We start from the raw sequence: 20485 nt of genomic DNA on the forward strand, positions 1-20485 counted from the left end.
AAATCAATATGGTCATGGATAAATCTTTTTTGTTGTTGCTTTTAAAATTTAGCAACTGTACCTAGACCTGGGGAGAGGGCTATAGCACCCAATGAATTGAGACAATTTCTAAATATTAATCTAACTCAATCCGGCCTTAATCATAATCCTAATCTAATCAGTCGAGCCCACAAATGCCATCCACGTGTGCTTTATTTTACATGGGAATACTTCAAATAAGGCGCCGTGTGGCAAACAATAGCACCGGGACGAATAGGTTGGGCAACCGGTTAACCAGTAGAAAGTTGGAAGAAGAGGGAGAAAAGAAGACTTTTTACAAAAAATTACTTCTCGATATGATCGGTTTTAAATTTGGACGATGTTTGAAGTCTAGACTTTCTTCCATCTCAGGTTTCTCTTGTGTCGTCAACAGAGCCAGGTAAATAAATGTTAGATTTGAAAAATTTTGCCCCTACCATATTCATGACTGCCTTTGATGACGCACGTGTAAAATTGTACTGTGGAATTTTGTTGTACTATTCATTTGAGTAATTTTGTTGCTTGGGTTTAATATAAAAAAGCAAGCGTTTCTGAGACAAGCTAATGGCAAAAATTATATCGAAGTCGGACAATGGGTACTTGATTACTTGATTATAATTACTTGATTACATATATTGGTTCCTGTTGGGGTCCTTCGTTTTTATAGAGTACTTTCGCAGGCCACATTAAACGAACGTTAACTGAAATGTTAGCTGATATGCCAGGAACAAAAATGGTCTTGATTAGGTTGCTCAAATTGGTCCACTTTATCATTACCATTGGACTCACCATGCATAGATATTTGCAAGTGGCAACCCCTACTATTTAACTTCACTTTATGTTTAATAGTTCTTCATGGTGGTCACATATTGAGATGGGTCCACCAGATGCCATTCTCGGGATCACTGAGGCATACAAGAAAGACCCAAATCCTAAGAAAGTTAATCTTGGTGCTGGGGCTTACAGAGATAACCAAGGAAAACCATATGTTCTACCTGTTGTTAAGAAGGTACTTCAAAAGATGGCTGATTTGATCACATAAAAACTTGATTCATGCAACTAGTTAAAATTAAGTCAGATATAATAGTGCACTAGCAAGCTAATGGTTAATTAAAACATAGAGCATATATAAGGACTATGTATGAGTAATAATTAAGCTTTATTGTTTAGGCAGAGAGTATGATAGTTTCAGAAAACCTTGACAAGGAATATGCACCAATAGCAGGGATGCCTGCATTTGCAAAGGCTTCTGCACAACTGGCTTTTGGCAAAGATATGAATGGTCTGGTGAGTTTTTTAAAACAAGTAGATATTGATATGTTTTTACTATCCCCTATTCTATTTTTGTCACTACGTTGCATTCCACACATTGAACTATTTTTTATGTTTTTCTTGTGGGTTTTGCATTCAAGTTTCTCATTGTTGTTATATCAGGTCCCATTCCTATAGATCTCCTCAACCTATAAATCAAGCCGGACATATTGACTGTTCAATCTTTATTTAGAATGCAACTGTTCAGACTATTTCTGGCACAGGTGCCTTGAGAATTGGTGCTGCCTTTTTGGTATGGGATATCATATTAAATTACTATGTATGAAAATTAATTTACATTACATAAATTATATTTATACCAATTCTCAATGTCATTACAGGCAAAATTCTGGCCGGGTGAGAAAGTGGTTTATATGCCCAATCCTACATGGGGAAACCATATACCTATTTTTCGGTTAGTACTGAACCTGATAGATCAAAGGGGGATTCCCTGGAGGTTCAAAGGTTTGTTCTGTCTGCCGAATTGACAAATTAATCAGTAACACTTTGCAACATGATGAGATGTTAGACTTGGGAGACTATAGTCTCAACAAGCAGAATGAAACCAAGGATTATAGAAACATCTTGTTTTTTAGGGATTCTGGTTTTGATATGAAGACCTATCGATATTATGATGCAGGAACGTGTGGTTTTGATTTCAATGGTTGTTTGGAAGATCTTAACGTACTTAACTTTTATACTTTAACTTTTTTCGCTGTGTTTTCAATTAGATATTCGCAATTTTTCCGACATAAATGAAGCAAATATTTGCCTTTTTAGAATTTACCAAAGAAATCAATTGTTTTACTTCATGTTTGTGCTCATAATCCCACCGGAGTCGATCCAAAGGTGCGTTTGAAAATGAACATGCTGTAGGCTAATGTAGAAAACGCGTTCCTTATTTTGAATATACCTGAAACAAGTTCATTCACGTTCTAGATGGAGCAATGGAAAGAAATATGCGAGGTTGTGAAGGTGTGTATATTGAATTATATAGAGTGAGACTGATTTGAACAAGACATTTCTGTTTTTAAATTGCGTTAATCTTGAAGCTTTTTGGGGACTATTAACCTGTTTTATAGAAACGTGAATTGTATCCGTTTTTCGACATGGCTTATCAAGGTTTTGCAAGCGGAGACATCGATAAAGATGCTTCTTCTATGAGGTACTTTGTCGATCAAGGATTGTCAGTTTTTGTTACGCAGTCATACGCTAAGAATATGGGCTTATATGGTTAGTATTTCTTTATTCATTTTTTCATTTTCTATATGCCACTGCCGCATTATATAATCAACATTTTAATGCTGCGAAATATTCAATTTAATACTTTTTTATACTTCTTTTGAAAAGGCGAGCGAATTGGCGCTTTGACGGTCGTCTGTCAGTCGCCAGAAGAGGCCAAGAATGTGGAATCGCAATTGAAGATACTCATTCGTCCGATGTACTCAAGTCCACCAATTCACGGAGGAAGAATTGTTACCAGTATTTTAAACAACGAGGAATTGAGGGCGCAATGGCTTGTCGAGTTGAAAGGCATGGCAGACAGGATTATCTCAATGAGAGAACAACTAAGGAGTAATTTGGAGAAATTAGGTACTTTGCATGTGATGCCAACGTTGAACGTTATAATTGAGATGTTGTTTTTACTCAGTGGTGTTTAGCTCATATCGCAGAATGATCTGGAAATAATCACTTGCACTTTGTAGGGTCTAAACATGATTGGTCGCATATCACAGACCAAATTGGCATGTTCTGTTTCACAGGATTAAAACCTGATCAGGTGAGAGGTCAATTTTTGATTGACATGTTTCGAAAAGTGGAAATAATGTTACTTCAGTGGCATGGTTTGAGTAATAATAATAGCCGACTATTCTGGCTTACTGGACTTTTGCATACAAAATATATAGAGTTGGTATTTCTCTTTTTAAAAGGTTGAACGCCTGACCAACGAGTTTTCAATATATCTTACGAAAGATGGCAGAATGTCGGTGGCTGGAGTGAGTTCAACAAATGTTGAGTATTTAGCCGAATGCGTTCACGAAGTGACTAAGTAGAGACAATATTGGAATTATTTAGTAAATATATTAGTGCTATGTCTTGATTCTTGGGGCCTGAAAGGCAGAAAAGAGACCGACAGACCTACGTTTTGCGTCTTACAATTTGCGGGCGAACGAATGATAGATGATGATTTAATGGATAGATGATGGTTATGATGGTTTAACTTCCGTATGCCTTGCTTGGCATAGGCTCGAATTTTCAACCTAAATTTTATGTATTAGAAGAACTAGGTATAGTGTTGTTGATCTATTTTGGAGAGAATCATGAAATAAAGTAAAACTACCTATTAACCATTTAAACTATGTGTATGACTGGCCCAGTCTGGCTGGTTCATGCTTCATCTAGTCTGCAAACAGGCCTAGTCTGTTTGCAGCGCCTCAAAATGAGGCCTGACGTTACGCCTGAGTATAGCCTGACTGCCTGAGTGCGGGTTGTCGATTTTTAAATTTCAATATGGCCGGCGTTCAAGGAGTGCGTTTTAACGTCGCAGAAAAACCAGGCAAAAAATACAAAAAGGAGTTGCGTTTGTACAAGAAAATCCCAGTGTGGATATGCGAATATCATCAAGAAGTATTGCCGTATATTTACCGAGCAATCGGATCAAAATATTTGTCATTTTCTGGCCTAATGTTTTTGCATTTTGATTCCCATCCGGACTTGATGGCCCCGTTGGAAATGCAAGCTGAAAGTGTTTATAACAAAGCGATATTGTTTGATGTTATTAGTATTGCGGATTGGATATTACCTGCGGTTTACGCTGGACATATTAGCAAGGTTATATGGGTCAAGCCACCTTGGTCGAATCAGATTTCAGACAAAACTTTGATGTTTCATGTTGGTCGACACAAGTCTGAAGGAACGATAAGGTAATAATGCAGAGGTTGTGGATGTAGGGGTGGTGTTGGGGATGAAATAGGCTTTTCAGGTATTCAATGCGGTATTGTTGGTCGGGATTATTGGATCTTTGAACACAAACCACTGCAGTTTATTGTGAATATATGATCCCCTAGAGTCTCCTGTTTTGAGAAGTATTTCTGTGAAGATGGACTGTGTGCATTGGAGAAGGACTTAGAAAACTGTCAAGAACTTACTGTTGTTGTCATTACAATGCCTGTCAACTGTTTGCAGTCCAAGTTAACTTGTGGTAATGAATCAGAAGAAAACTTGAAAGTCAATATTCCTGGAGGAATGATGGCTTGTGGTGGCAATCTGGTTGTAAATGAATGCGTATGCCTTCAGGACAAGCCAAAAAATATCTCCTCACATAAAAGTGATTGCTTGGATGGGAAAGTAAAAAACGACATTCAATTATTTATCAGTCAAATATCATCTCAGCTGGAGGAACCTTTCATTCTGGACATTGATATGGACTTTTTCTCCACCTTCAATCCCTTCAAAACAATGTTTACTGAGGTTTGTACTTGCTCTATTCATTTTGAATTCAATCAAAGGTATGTAAAGCGTGCCAACCAACATCCAGAATGTTTGCAATTATGCTGCCACTCTTTTTACAGGATGAATTTGAAGAACTGCGAAAATTTTACCAATTCCCTGGCATTGATTGTCACCAAGAAGAGCATTCAGTGAGTATGACATTTGCAGCAATTTTAAATATTTACCATATATCAGCTACGTGACTTAGTGTAATTTCGTCAGAGAAAGCGGTTGAAAAACAACATGGCTGTTTTCCTGTTTAGGGACGTAAGAACTGCGTTGTTATGTCATTAAGCCCGTTTTCCACTAGGTGAATTTATTCGCGTGACGCGAAGCGATATCTGAAATCCAGTGATGTGATTGGCTTGCGAAAAAATTCGCCGCGAAAAATAGGATCGCTTCCTACTTTTATCTGTTCACGCGAACAAATTCGCCTAGTGAAGAACGGGCTTGAAGCTACATGACAAAGCTCGCTCGTCAGATGCTCTGACGTTCGCTCTGACGTATAGGTTACTGAGCCCTGTACGTTGTCTGGTATGTTTTGCTAATTGCGTGCATTTAAAAATACCGGATGTGCAACACTTGCGGTTTGTTTTTTTCCCATTCAATCATATCAGTCCTGGCTGAGTAGAATAACAACAGTCTACTTTCATCGTCAATGAAACTAACCAACGACCAAACGGAAACTAGGCTAGCTGTGAAACTCTGTGACACTAGTTAGTCACCAAATATCTTAATTTTGGGTCAGGCTAGATCTGTTACTACTGCAAAAAGCGAAATACAAAGACCTTTGACTTCACATACGTCAGGGAGCTTCAGAATCACAAATTTACGTCAGTTGCATTCAGGTGTGCGTGACGCTACGGCAGGTGTGCTGTTGTTATCGTGTAATAAAAGACCGCGTCTTCGGCACAGCCTGTTCAAATTTCAAACAAGCAAACAGTGAAATATCGACATCTTTTTCACCGTTTAAAATATGGCCTGGCATAACGGCGGTTGGTCGCCATTATTCGTTCCTCAATGGTACAGCCCGAAGGTTTCTCAATATATGTTTGACCCGTACAGTTTCACACACGTTTTACACGGAGTTGTATTGTACTATTTGTGGTATCTGCTCGGCTTTGGACCGAGCTACGGCTTCCTAGCTATGTTCGTGTTCGAGTTTTCGTGGGAAGTATTGGAAAACAGCGAAAAGGTCATCGCACGTTACCGAGAATCTAGCGGCACATCGGGGGAATATAAAGGCGACTCGTACCAAAATATTATCGGTGATCTTATAGCTTGCGAAGTCGGGTATAGTATTTCATTGTTGTTTCATGCGATTCTCGGAAAGTTCTGGCTCAGCATCGCGTTTTACTTCGTCGTCGAAGTTGCACTCTTGTTGTATATGAGAGACAGTCTCACCGTAACGCTGTTGACGTTGATAAAGCCAAATGAGAGCATCAGTAAATGGCAAGAGGAAGGAGTCGAAATAGCTCGGAAAAAAGAGAATCAAGAATAGACTGAAAGGAATGTTAGTAATGTTAATCCTGTCATGCATGCACGTTCTGTTGTATTCTTAAAGGTTTATAATTATGGGATTTAAGTTTTGTGTCTTGTAAAGCAAGCTATGCACGTAGGTTGGAACGAAAGATGCCTGCATGTTGACTTTGTAGATCTCAGGAAACAATTAGGTCTTTAAGACCTTTGTCTTTAGAAATTGTAATGTATGTCAATCATTGACTGAAACTTAATTGTAGAAGCAATATTTAATATATTTGCATTATCATCTACTGTAGAAGCAATATTTAATATATTTGCATTTGCATTTTCATCCATTCGTTTTGAACAAAACACCGTCGACTTCGTGCCAGGGCCAAGGCTGCGAGCTTATTTCACAGTGTCATTCATGTAACGTGTGTCGCTCTTGAAGAAAGGAAACGGATCCACGTTCTAACCACGATTATGCAAAATCCGTCCACATGCATATGTCAAGTTTTTGAATAAATTTCTTTTTTTAGACACTCATTCAACGGGCGTTTTGTCGTTGAAGCTTTGATTGTGAACGCACTATACCCAAAATGAACTGGTTGCACTTGCCCAGCGTTATAATTCATGCATCAAAACTGAAAACATCAGCGTAATTTGCAACTCAATTATTACCTTCCTATGCATTTGCAGTCCAAGTAAACTTATAGTCAGTATTCCAAGGTATGCTTGGCATTTCTGGCACTTGTTAAAGCAGGTTAAACGTAAGGGTGTGAGAAAATAACAACAGCCCCGAGTGCGGGCTAGGTTGTATTGTTAACGCTCTTTTGCCCACCTGAAAACCGGGTTTTAAGACGGACAAAAGAGCGTTCACCCGTTAAACCCGCAGGAGATCTGGGCCTAACATAATAGGAGGGAAGCCAAAAACGGGCTTGATACAACAGGGCCCCAGGCCTCCACCGCTGCCAAGCTCAGCTTGTGATGTAAGCCAGCCATGCATAGTCAGTCTGAATGCGATTTCAAGCTTTCGGAGCACGGCCGGGCTGATAGACACAGTTGAATGATTTCATGAGTTAATTTTAGGCCATGATCGACGCTTCGCAAAAACACAAGAATAACGTGGAAAAACTTGAAAGAACACTAAATATCATGAAAGAAAACAAACATGATTTATCGGCTGAAGAGAAACGTTCATTGTCTGTTAATCAAGAGTTCATGCAGTTCATTGAGAAATGGAGGGATTCGCGCGGAGAAAGTATTGATTATGAAGTGGTAAGAGAATCAGGCTAGACGGGAGCGAGTGACCCGTCCAATGTACCAATTATGGATATAGCAACAGATTTTCACAAGCATTTTTTTAATGTTTGTTAATGTTTGTTCCGTTATCGTTCTTTTTTTCCCGCCCTCAGCAAAACTTTATCCTTGAATCTACTAATATGGTCGTGTATTCCCCCTTCGATATTTCAGCTGCACTCCGCTGGGATGACAACTAATCTTCCTGTCCATCACACTGATGAACGAGACATTGTGCAAATGATCAAGAACATGGAACATCTTTTACATTCAATCCCGAAACCCACTGTAGTAACAGTCGCAAGGTGGGTTCGATACATACATGAATGCCTTTATTGGCGGAAATCTATAACTTCCGATTTTAAACCTCTTTGTATATATATGGCCATTGATCGCCCGGCTTATATAGTGACGATGGAGTAAAAATACTGTATAATCATTTGCATAACAGTACGTGATCACCTGCGCGCAGTTATGTAACTGGACTATTGTGTTTATCTCGTGTAGGTCTTCCGATGATGACTACACCCCTCCGAGCTCTGTGGATTTCATTCAAACCTGGCTGATCAAGTGTCTTGAGAATTGCTTCGGAGAGAGTATCGAGTTCTTTTACGAATACAGAGATGAGTAATCCACTATCCAGGTTGGTGAAGTGTACTCAAAAAGCAAGTGGACTCCATGCATATGTATTGTATGAATAAGGAAGGAAACGACTGGCTCAATATCTCTGTGTTTTGTGCGGCGCCCAGTGGGAACACTTTATATATATATAGAATCAAGATGAAAACAATTTCTCACCTAGCAACACTTATCAGGAACAGGTCAATATAATATACCCACCCGTTATCCAACTGAACTTCTAGCCATTATGTAATTCATCATTTATCGTTATTCATTTCCTTAATTGAGAATTTGTCGTTTTCAAAGAAAGTAAACATCAACATATAAGCATAGAGATACTAAACCATCAGGCTAGCTATACGAAGTAGCTCCTATCGCCATGAAATTTAGTGTGTTGTGCCTTACAGACACGTTTAAAATACTCTGAACCCTCATGATGACCCCTTATCTGATCAGTTATATTGTTCACTTGTATACAGACTTTTATGGTAATAATTTATTTCAGCATCGACATCGTCGATTCCTACATATCACGCGGGAGTTTACTTTCACAGTTTCACGTCTCTGATGTTATTCCGCTTTCATAATGAAGCACTCGAGTAACGGAACTAAAATATTGTGTTCTGTGAAGTTTGGCTTTGTTGTTACGTTCGTTTTATTTCTCGCACACTTAATCATTGTTACACGCGCGTTTATTATGGTACACACACGTTTATTGTTTCACTTAAACCATATGTTCGTTGATTGATTGATGTCAATGTAAGAGGATGGTGACTTCTGTCAGTTTGACCTACTTCAAAATGTGGAATCTGGTGATGAAACTGTTTTCTGAAAGGTATGTTATAATACGAAATACTAGGCTAGAAAAATGCCGATGTATTTTATATAAATCACTTCAAATCCTCTGTCAAATCTACCTGAATGATTGGCAGTTGTTAGGAAAAAGACAAAAAGTTATGTAAAAGTCGAATATTATCAAAATACAACCAAGATTTTGGTGAAGAATATTAACTTTTTTTTATGTTATAAAGGTCACAAATTGTACTAACAATTACACAGTAACTTAGTTAAAGTAACCGTGAAATTTTGTAAATATCAACTATCAAACTGTTCAAAAAATGTTTTGAACGCATTAGATTTCAACGCATGTTACTGAGTAAGGTACTTAATCTCGCGTTTGTCTGGTAATTTTTTAGAATAACATGCATTGAAATCGGTTTGATTTGAATTTAGAAATGCATTTTTGACATCGCCTGACAAAAAGCACCTTTGTGTGCTAACAGTTGGAGAGAGGTGTCACTCTCTGTTTAAATTACGATCATTGCTTTTCAACAATGCTGTTGTTAATGTCACCGCAAACCGAGTGTGATGAATAATTGATAAAAAAATATCCAAATTGATATGGCATATTGGCTTATGTGGGCACAAAAAATTCACAGATAATATCATATGCTTCCAGAGTAAAACTGTCCTTTTACAGGTTCAAATATGGAATCTTTATCGCCGTATGATATGTCTCATGGAAACGGGGCGGGCTCATCGCGTTTTACTCCGCATTGATGCCTGTAATTGGTAAAACGGCCTAGTACAAACACACATAATTGTACGTTTGAAACAAAAACAAAATAATATATGTACATCTTAAATAATATGCTCGCTAAAATTCGTCTGTTGAATTTGGTAATTGTCCAGCCATTTGTTTACACGCCTTTTCTAGACGTTATTCAATGCCTTCGCTTGTTGCAAAATTGCCAGATTTCGGTTTCGCCTCGTTTCGATTAACCGGGAAAACGTAATGTGTGGACACTCTTTGTTCTTCGTAGAGATATGACGGTGAATCGACTAAGAGAATCGATTGCTTTGCTCACAGAAAAGTCTGATGGCATTGTGCACTCGTTCAAGCGAAGATTGTCGTCCGCAAAAAGCGACGAGGATGAAAAATGGGATCTTGGTCACTTTGAAAAGCTGATAAATCTAGAGGCGTCTGTCAGCGAGGCTCGGTCGTGTAGGTAGGTACATAATATATTCCGGTTTTTAGATCTTTTTGACTCTTGAATATTATAATAGTTTTCTTTGTTCTTAAATTCTGTTTACATATTCTCCTGATGACCTTCGATGTAATGCAACGGACATTTCGGTGATAATGACAATTTAGGTATTTTAGCTAACAGGGATTACACGGGGACTTAATACGTGGGTATTCCAAGGCAATTAACAGTTCCCAGCTTGGCTCAATAGTCAACATTCGTAGCAAAGCATAGCCGAAGTCTTTAAACCTGTTCTGACCGTCAATATATCTACGTATGGCTATTCTAGTTTGTGAAACATAATGTAAAAAGCATCTGGATTGCTTGAAACGATCTTGTGAGACTGTGCGGTCATGCTCTGTCCTTGAAGAACATTTTTTTCTGACAATCTAACTCTGAAGTTGTTATTACATGTTTATCAGCGCATAAGACGCGCAGGGCTCTAAAATTAAAAATTCCAATGTGTTACATGTGAATTTCCAGTCGTACATGCGTTCGTGAATTGTAATTTTGGAGGGAGTATAGCCGTGAAGTCTACTGCGGTAGGCTCTAGTGTTTGTGGGAAATATAGAGACGAGAGAGTAGAGTTCATTCGGTTGTTCCAAGCTGAATACACCGCTTGTTATATGGGACTGTGGTAAACCGCAATTATCTCAGTGGATTAATGTTTATCAGTTTCGTAATCTCGTAACGTGTGTTAGTAGAGCGGGCAAATAGATTCAGTCTTTTAGTATATTTGTTCAAAATGCAACGAGTGTTTATCAGTTTCATTTTGGATCGTGGAGGAATCTAGTAGAGCCGATTTGATTGATCGAGGGTGCATTGATATAGCAGCCATTAGGAAATGCATGGCAATTTAGTTTCCTGTTTTGTAGATTTATAGGAAACGTCTAGTATAATTCTAACAAAGGTTGCGTCTATGATAACAATCTACCATGTAAACAGATATAGCAATGCATAAGGTTGCTGTTTAGTTCCAGCAAAATAATTACAAATTCCTGAATAAATTTGAACTCAGTTTGAGGTCTGTGGATTGTATTTGGAACGGAAATGCTCTCGAAGTAGCATTCGTAGTAACTATTGTCATCGATACTAAAAAATAAACCATAAAATGTTATTACATCATAAAAATTAATGTTGGGCACGGATTTAGAAGAAGAGGTAAAGAAGAGCTGGTGTAAAGAGTTTTTCACCCCCCTCACTAAACTTCCGGAGAACCCACCCTGTTCTTAACTAAGGCTCGGTCACCCAGTTGAAAGTATTTTGTAAACATGGCTGAATTAACATTCGACAGTTCTTGTGGTCTAATACAGTCCGATGAGGCATTAAAAGAAAGGTAATCCTTTTAAATTCATAAATTCTGAAGCATCCGAAATCTCCGATGTGGAGTCTAAAGTGTTAAACATTTGTATTCAGTATTTAATTGATTTCCTATTGTCAGTCACCCACCATTGATTTCTGTTCTATTTTTAAGAGATTGAGAAATCTCGAACCTGCCACGTTTGATACTATTTATGCGAAAGATCGAGTTGATTCTCGACCAGCTTGATCTTGTGTTAATCCTGTTAAAGTGATAATTATCGTCATAATGTTATGGCTCATTTTGTATGGGCATAATGTACATGACTTTACATACAGCACATGACTTATTGTATTCCGTGATCGTAAGATTACACTACAGTTGTATTAGAATTTATTAATAATACAACACATGAATACGAAATGAAAATATTTCATATCACAGCAGTTTCGATAATGAAAATGACAAGTGTATAGGTGTATTTCTTTTGAGATTTATCAGTTATCCCTGTTTACATTCCCTATTGAAGTTTGAGACTAGTGTTTCCCTTTTTGCTTCCACGAGGGATGTTTGTCACAAAAAGATCTCTGATCAACTTTTATAGCTGATGATATTCTTATCTGTTATGTTGCACCCTAATTAACCGTCCGCAGTTAGATCTGTTTGTTGTATGAGATGCAAATGAGTTGTATTATATTCTAGGTTTTCACTATTGCTATTAGAGCCAGCAGAAATATACTTTGAAGATTTTAGTGTATTTTATTACCCTGTTGGCACAACAGAAGATGAAGCAGTTAAAAGGTATCCAAGTATAAATGGAATGAAACTTAGAGCAACATTAAATACAATACATGTATATTCTTAAAAGTTATTTAATTTAACTTGCATTTGCATTATTCATAGAAAACAAAGAGGTCGTTTAAAACTCTGTTCTCATTCGGTCCTCTTTGACCCCCTGGATACAGCCTACCCCATTTTAAAGGTTGGTTACATTTCCACTTGACTTCCAAAACTCATTCTAAAAAAACAAAGAGCTTATTCAAAACATTTAGACAATTAGATTTAACATTTGTTTTTATAATTGTAGTTCCCTTTTAAAGATATAAAATCCATGAAACAGTGGACAGGACCACTTCTGTCCAGGTAATAAAATACTTCTGTTTTTTCTAGTATTGAGCACCGTTTGTAAATACTTCAGAGTTTATCGTAATCTTTATTCCTTGTACAATATTTCTCAATTATTAGAATTGACTCAAAAGGAAATGTTCTTTCTGTTGAAACAAGTTTGGTTGTAAAGATGAAAGAGGGCAACACCATTGCACCATATGTATTTATCCGTGTATGTATTTGCAACCAGACGCAGCATCAAGAACTGTTATTGACGTCATCCTTGCCTGTAACTCCAAATATATCATAATAGACAAGCAGTATTATGTTGTTTTGTAAACATTTTACATTATATCTTCTAGGAAAAGACTCAACAATATTTATTTTCTTTTAACTTCATTCCACTAAGCAGCATCATTAATCAGTTACAGCAGGTGTGTACTTTTTTGCTGTTTATCGTTAAAAGAATGTTCCAGTTGTGAAAATCTCTGAATATGTAAAATAAAGTCTCGTTTTATTTTTATTAACACAGTTACTCAGGGCTGCTTCATTGCCGTTCTCAGAACACTCAACAATGGTATGTCTTAGTGAATGTTAAAAGTACAGTTTTTGAGTGCTATTGATAGGTGTCATCATCATCCCACTGTGACAGTGTTGAACCAATGTTAAGATATTTCTGGGTTTTTTATCAGATTGAGACCATTGTAAAGTCAAGACAGTCAAAAATAAGCTTCAATACGAGTTGGTATGTTTGCAAAATATTGCCTCAATGATGCCTTGCAAAGGTCTTAACACGAGAAAACACGTTCATCCTGGAGAATGCTCAAATCAAGCCATCTTTGTCTTATCGCTTAATTTTAGGCTGGAGGATTTGTTTGAGAAGATTGTTTTGGAAACAACGGCCGAGCGAATCACGCCACTCGTCGTTAACCCAGGACGAATATTATTAACCTCCGCGAGAATATATTTTCAACCATTCAATAATGTTGAACCGGTAAAAACATATCGTTTTAAGTACAATTTGTTCCTTTATGTTATGAATACATCTTTCTTATTCTTCTTTTCCAACTCTCTACAGTTTCCAGTGATGAAATGCAAACTGTGTTCAGTAAGAAGAGTCGTAAAAAGAAGATATCTTTTAAGACATGTTGTAAGTTTACCAAGATTGGCAAGAAACTGTTGTAAAAGTGCTAGGCCCTTAGACAAATCTTGAGCAACTAATAAAAGCGTTTTAATTTAAACTCGATCCTTTTTCAGGGCGTGGAGATATTTTCAGAAGATCAAGCACATATGCTTCTGGTATTTCCATCACAAAAGGACCGAGACAAATTTTACGACCTTGTTCTGCAACAACCAGGTACAATAAAACACGCTATTTCCTTTCCGATAAATCAGTTCAACACACGTGTAGACAACGATCTTTCTTTGAACTCATCTGCGATTCTTTTCAGCTTTGGAACTTCAAGATACGGGTCAAGAAAACATGACACTAAAATGGCAGAACGGTGTTATTTCAAACTTCGACTATCTCATGTATTTAAACAGGTATCAACATACATTTGTGATACGACTAATTACTCATGTTACATTAAGTAAAAATGTTCAACAGTCAATGTCAAATTATCTTAACTTAAGTTTCACAACTTTTCTCCAGCCTAGCGGATCGCAGCTTCAACGATCTAACCCAGTACCCAGTCTTCCCCTGGGTTATTGCGGATTACAAAAGTAAAGATTTAGGTAAGATGCACCCATGTAGACATATTTTAGATATTGTAGCAAGGCTAGCCACGATATTTTTGGATCCTTACAATTTTTTCCGGTTTTAGATCTGAACAACCCGAAAACGTTCCGTGATTTCACAAAGCCAATCGGTGCTCTGAACGAAACGCGTTTAAAACAATTGAAGGTAGAAAAAACGTAAAAAAACGCAGATTTCTGAATTCTAAAAGTTTTTCATACCAAGTTGTATTTGCTTCAGGATCGCTGTAAAGATATGGCTGAGCCAAAGTTTCTCTATGGGAGTCATTATTCAACGCCTGGATATGTGCTTTATTACTTAGCACGTGTTGGTAAGTGAGTCGTTAGTGGACAGACAAACAAACAGAACATTCCACTTGTCTTTTGAACGAAAAAACTCCGTTATTTCATAGTTGATATTCATTATATCCGTCATTTAAAAAAAAGAAACCAAAATTTTCAACTTTCTCTTTTCATAGCTCCTGAATATCTACTTTGTCTACAAGGGGGGAAATTTGATCAGCCTGATCGACTGTTCAACAGGTGAGTTTCATGAGAAGATTCCATTCAATTAGATTTACTAAACACCTGTTAAAATATCTCCACAACAATGCTATGTCGAACGCCTTTCTAGCTGATAAAAAATCATGTTTTCCCTCCTGTTTTAATCAAGAAGTGTTCAACACACTTCGTAATACTTTCTTTTGTCAAAAGTACTCGCTACATAGCCCTAATAATGAAACACTTCAGACATGTTTATCTTTTTATTTTTTTCACGTATAGTGTTGGTGCGACGTGGAAGAATGTTCTTGCTGGTCACGCTGATGTTAAAGAGGTTTGTAATTGTTATTAATTCCATACAGTATGTGGTGTTTAAGTAGAGATTACGGCAAATATTGATCAGTTGCAGCTATGAAAGTGAAAAGATCGTAATTACTCTATTTTCATTTCTCGTGTTTGAGGACAACTTATCCTTGTTTGTTTATTCAGTTAATTCCTGAGTTCTATCAATCATCTGGCGAGTTTTTGGTCAACAGACTAAATCTTCCTCTTGGAGTAAAACAGGATAAAACGCAAGTTCATGACGTAGAACTTCCCGCTTGGGCTAGTGGTAGGTCGCTATATATGTATCTGGAGTGAGAACGTAAAACTGAAGATGGTAGGAATTTCGTCCATCGATCAAAGCCTCCTGTATGCAAATCGCGAATTATACATGTTCTCACTCCAGGTGTATATAAAGTTCATACGAAGACTGTACCTCGTATAAAACTGAACTGTGATCTGGTGTGACACATTAACCTTTGGTATACTTATGCATTCAATGTTATTTTAAGGTCCAAAAGATTTCATCAGGAAATGCCGTGAAGCACTCGAGTGTCCTTATGTATCCGACAACATTCATGACTGGATCGACTTAATATTTGGGTACAAGCAACAGGGCGAGGAAGCATGGAAGGCTAATAACGGTAAGTGGAAACATCAGTTGTCTTGCGAGGAAACCTCACCATTGCCACCGAAATTTCGGCTTATTTTATCGGAGTTTTTTTTTTCATTTAGTGTTTTATTACCTTACATACGAAGGCGCGGTTGATTTAGACAGGTACACTATTCATAATATAAAACTTTCTAAAGTAATTGTCGTATAATACAAGTCTTCTAATAGAATGCTTATCAATTGTAATTTGCAGTAAGTATAGTGAAGTAAATTTTCATGTTTTGTATTCCTAGTATAACAGATCCGAACGAAAGAGCGTCGCTTGAATCCCAAATTCTCGAATTTGGTCAAACTCCAAAACAACTCTTCACCAGCCCCCATCCGAGGCGAAGTGTGAGTTATTTCATAAATCGTTTCAGTGATCGTCTTTTCTTAAATATATGTTGGTCCGAATGAGAGCTCCACTCCGGGGTGATTGTTCTCGACATACGAGCATCTCTCATCAAAACATTGTATGTTTTTCAGGGTGCTAGGATTTCAACGTCAGTACCTCAAACTATCGATCTTTTAAATGGAGTCAGTAGTTTGGACATGCGAAAGTTCGAACCCTTTTTAATGGAAGATGTGGATCAGGAAGGTGCGACTAATATTACTAGAGAATGTTTTAACTTCTGCTATGATTCTATCATTTGTCATCCACAAAGATTTCACAAGCGTCTACCTTTGGGACTTTATTTCCCCGCATCTCAATATTTGCTTCATCATTTCAGTCACTGTCACGGACACAAATGTCAGCTTGGATGAACAGCCCGGGTCGCCTCACTGGAGCATGTTTGAGAAACTGCAAAACGACTCAAGTCATCGCTTGCATAAAGAGTAAGCTTGACAAGAAAGATTTTTTAATCGTTTTTGACGTAAAAGCGTACACTTTAAAAATAAAATGATTGCTCAAGATATTCAGGATTGAAATGAAATTTTAAACCACGTTGAACTTAACATATTTACTTTTCAAACGGGAATCTATTTTATCTTCTTTTTTTAATCGCTTCGTTGAAATCTTTAAAACACAAACTATAAACTACTTGTTTTAAAAATACAACTTACGTCTCCTTTCGCAGCTAAAGTATGTTTAATAATGTTGTTTACTATTTAATAGCAACTGTGTAATCTAAATTTAGAAATTCTAACGCTCGTATGGAAATGAAATTAAATAATTTTGTCCTGAGCCGGCACAAAAGGTTGGTTTAAATGATTTTTAAAATCACTAAAATATATCGGTAATCATTGTACTTGTAAACGCTACACAGTAAAACTGGATTAACTTCAAAAGCCGTAAAAAAACCTTAATTTTTTATCTTGAAGGCAGAATATTTCCCTCGTGAAAGTATACTGACCATTCCTGATATTTTTTTAGTTGTGTGACTTCGGTCCGTCTGTCACTTGATGGAAAAAGCGTTTTTTCTGTTTCCCAAGGTAAACAAGAAAATTATACACCAGCTTTTGATCTTTCTCGTGGCTGGAGCCCTGACAATTTGCGAGACTCGTACAACACAATATACGTCGGTTTACCCACACCAATTCTGTTAACCGAAATTGCATGATTCATTGATGTGTCTTCAATTTCAGATACCCAATTAAAAATGTTCAGCCTAAACGACAAGCAACAAGTACGAAGTATCAACCTTTCCTCTATGGTATGTGTGCATGCTGTCTTGATCAACTAGTTTATTATCCATGTACCATATTCTCATTTCCTATGGCCCTTAGAATAGTGTAGTCACGCATATAGTGTCACCAACTACACTCGGTTAACCACTCGATAGTCTTTCAAATTTCAATTGTTGTATGTATTTTCTCTTGGCAGGCTTTATCGTCCTGTGCTATTATGCCTGACTCAAAGACGATTGTTGTTGGATCATGGGACAACAATATGTAAGAAGATAAGATTGAAAACACTCATATTCATTGTGTACTTGTAATTCTTATGTTTATTCAACGGAAATATTGTAGTTCACCCGCAGGATATGACCACCCTGTCGCCACCAGTTAATATTGTATATTCTGTTCTTTCATTTTCAGCTATATTTATTCCGTTGAATATGGTAGAGTGACGGACACAGTTCGTGGCCACGACGATGCAAGTACGTTTAACCCCCCCCCAGAATAGTGTTTTAACGGGAGGTTAGGAAACATTTTCAGGGGGGTCATTTCGGAATAAAGAATAAACAACTAGCGCCTAAAGGTAGAAACTTCCTCTAAAACGTAGCTGGTGTATAATAATGGTATCCCCTGGATAATAATAGTATCCCTCGTATCCTTAGATAACTCAGCTACCCCCTCTTATCCAACTAATGTCTCCCTCCACAGTTTCATGTTTATGTTGGAACGATGGTATACTGGTCACCGCTTCATGGGACTCCACTGTTAAGGTAGCTCTATTACCTCTAAAGAATAAAAACAGTACGGTGATTATTCTTTGTCGGGAGTGTTTTTAATTTGTATGTCTCTTATCATAGGTGTGGAAATTTGTGCCAGAATGTGGAGGGAAAAAGGCATCTTCGCCTGAACTTTTAGTACGTTTCTTTCCTTTCTAACACTTCCTAAAGAATGCACTTGATCAGAGTGGAACTAGCTTCGGTACATGAGTCGCCTTTCCCAATGTTGTCCTTATGTATTTTTTTTTTCTTTTGGAATTTTAGACAGAACTTGATCACGATACTGAGGTAAGTGTTGCACTCATTTCACACTCTTCTTTAGTATTTCAACTCTTTAAAACTTTCCCCAAATTTTTTCTAAGAAAATCCTTTTTGTCTCAGGTCAACTCTGTAGATCTTCATCCAACGAATACGCTGGTGGTTACCGGGACAACCGATGGTAAACACTCTCGAATTTGTCCCTCGGAAGAATTTCAGGGAAAGGCCGTAATAATATATTTAATTTTTTTATTGTGTCGTTTAGGCCACGTATTGCTGTGGAACATTGATAAACGTATCATCATTAATGAACACGAAGTTCACGGAAGTACAGTCCATACGGTGGCTTTTAGTCCTGGTAAGCTTCGTTTATTTCGCATGTTTTAGATTTCGCATGTTTTAGATAATCTCAAAGCTTATTCGGAGTTGTTTATAATTATGTTGTTTTTTATAATTATTCACAGATGGTCAGCGGATATTGTCTTGCGGCGCAGACCAATGCATCCGCGTCCTTGACGTGCAGACTGGAACCGAGTTATATTTGAAAGATCTTGATGACGAAATAAGGTATGACGTGGAATGTTTGACTCGTCGTAATGCCTCGGTGCGTCTTGTCCCGCAGAGTAGATAAATGCAGAGAATTTACTTCGAACTTAGTCCTGCCATTTGATTCAGATGCGCGGTCTGGGATGGTCAACTTGTCATGGCAGGGGGAAGCTCTGGTCAGTTGCACATCTGGAATTTGTTAAACGACCAGGAAGTGCAGAGAGTTGAAGGACATCAAGGTTAGCTTGCAACGCTGTTACTCGCCTACCTCCGTTTTCTGAATTCATTGTCATCATTCAATAGTATTTTAAGTTCCATTTCAAACGACGCATAACTTTTTAAATTTTAGGTCCCATTCGTTGCGTGGATGTCTCGCGGGACGGGCTGACTGTCGCGACCGGAGGGGAAGATAATCAGGTTATATTGTGGAAGATAGCTGTTTGAATATTAGATCAGTCGTTGGACAGAGCAATCACAAGCAAGGGCGTCTCGCGTGGAGAGCGTCTCTTCTGTGAACTCTGAAATAACCAATATATTCGAGCCATTACCTCCTTAAGATCAACCGTATATATCTAGATTAGAGAATGTTTTCCGCGGAAATCTAAACAAACATTCGTTTGTCTAAAAACGCCTAACAAAAGGGGAGATCAAGTCACTGAAAATTTGGGAAAAAACACAGGCTGAATGAGAAAGCGTTATAACACACAACGAAGAAGATATTGGCTTCTTACACCGCTTGTAAATAGCAATGGTACTTCCTCATTGAACGGTCTAGCACAATTTGTCTATGAGACAAATACGTAGGATTGACGTAGGGACTTTGTAAACAAGTTGTGGCAAGCTTGTCATTCTGTCAACAAGGTTGATATCGTCACAACCATAGAAACATTAGACAGCATAAGTCGGCCTTTTTTCGTGTGTGTGATAGTTGAGATATACAAACGACGGTGGTATTTTTCACTACGGGTATCACTGGGAAAAATTAAATTTTATAGAGAAATATTTCACATGACAAATATGTAGTGAAAATATAGAGATATTGTAAACTGTATTGCCTGTTGTACGAAGTCCGTTTAGCTTCAACGTTGCAAGTGAAAAGGAGATGATGGTGAGTTTCACTTGAACTTGCTGCTCTGAGCCTAACCATCATATGAACCAATCTTGCTTCGTACACCAGCTATATAGATGCACAAATTATTTACATTTAAAATTAACATGAATATTAATGATATTAAATTTGTATATAGGTGACGCATATATTTATTTATTTACAATAAATTTTTATTCCTGGGTTGAGCGTGATGGTAAAAAGTAAAGTGACCGTGACGTCATTAAAATAGACTTTTTGTTGTATTACTTGTAAATTGATTTTAAGCACGCTTTAATATGACAGTGTTAATGTGTTATTGGTGAAGATCTTAGATAAAAGATATCATGT

General features: G+C 37.4%; 3 protein-coding genes across 6 annotated transcripts; all 3 read left to right on the forward strand.

The window, feature by feature from the left end:
• The first annotated feature begins 226 nt into the window (after positions 1–226).
• Positions 227–3665, forward strand: LOC114517024 (aspartate aminotransferase, mitochondrial-like). The gene is made up of 12 exons (XM_028536665.1): positions 227–418; positions 868–1027; positions 1189–1305; positions 1523–1582; positions 1671–1744; positions 1926–2013; positions 2110–2178; positions 2269–2304; positions 2412–2562; positions 2680–2922; positions 3036–3109; positions 3261–3665. Exons 1-12 carry the CDS (start codon positions 336–338, stop codon positions 3381–3383), a joined length of 1278 nt encoding a protein of 425 aa, XP_028392466.1. The 5' UTR covers positions 227–335; the 3' UTR covers positions 3384–3665.
• A 175-nt stretch (positions 3666–3840) lies between these two features.
• LOC114517126 (UPF0489 protein C5orf22 homolog) lies at positions 3841–8573 on the forward strand. Its single transcript, XM_028536777.1, has 6 exons — positions 3841–4253; positions 4398–4800; positions 4902–4970; positions 7372–7560; positions 7756–7886; positions 8089–8573. Exons 1-6 carry the CDS (start codon positions 3841–3843, stop codon positions 8210–8212), a joined length of 1329 nt encoding a protein of 442 aa, XP_028392578.1. The 3' UTR covers positions 8213–8573.
• Positions 8574–8726: 153 nt separating this feature from the next.
• On the forward strand, positions 8727–20323 carry LOC114517261 (protein FAN-like). 4 transcript variants are annotated; one of them, XM_028536929.1, is made up of 37 exons: positions 8727–9037; positions 10026–10211; positions 12232–12330; positions 12433–12511; positions 12617–12672; positions 12775–12868; positions 12999–13070; positions 13169–13213; positions 13329–13381; positions 13498–13630; positions 13715–13786; positions 13894–13993; positions 14088–14181; positions 14291–14373; positions 14463–14542; positions 14615–14705; positions 14853–14916; positions 15157–15208; positions 15364–15484; positions 15708–15839; positions 15931–15973; positions 16102–16201; positions 16334–16445; positions 16579–16684; positions 16987–17046; positions 17223–17281; positions 17435–17502; positions 17673–17740; positions 17888–17949; positions 18176–18237; positions 18325–18381; positions 18508–18531; positions 18625–18682; positions 18767–18859; positions 18966–19068; positions 19177–19286; positions 19397–20323. In XM_028536929.1, the coding sequence occupies exons 1-37, from the start codon at positions 8970–8972 to the stop codon at positions 19489–19491; spliced, it is 3054 nt and encodes a 1017-aa protein (XP_028392730.1). In that variant the 5' UTR covers positions 8727–8969; the 3' UTR covers positions 19492–20323. The 4 variants fall into 4 exon arrangements, with proteins under 4 accessions (XP_028392730.1, XP_028392732.1, XP_028392733.1 ...); XM_028536932.1 differs by lacking the exon at positions 8727–9037 and adding an exon at positions 9722–9805; XM_028536931.1 differs by lacking the exon at positions 16987–17046 and having other exon boundaries at positions 8728–9037.
• The last annotated feature ends 162 nt before the right edge of the window (positions 20324–20485 follow it).

Source organism: Dendronephthya gigantea, unplaced genomic scaffold (genome assembly GCF_004324835.1).
Source record: "Dendronephthya gigantea isolate DGI-Jeju-01 unplaced genomic scaffold, DenGig_1.0 000007F, whole genome shotgun sequence".
In the NCBI taxonomy this organism is placed as follows: Eukaryota; Metazoa; Cnidaria; class Anthozoa; order Malacalcyonacea; family Nephtheidae; genus Dendronephthya; species Dendronephthya gigantea.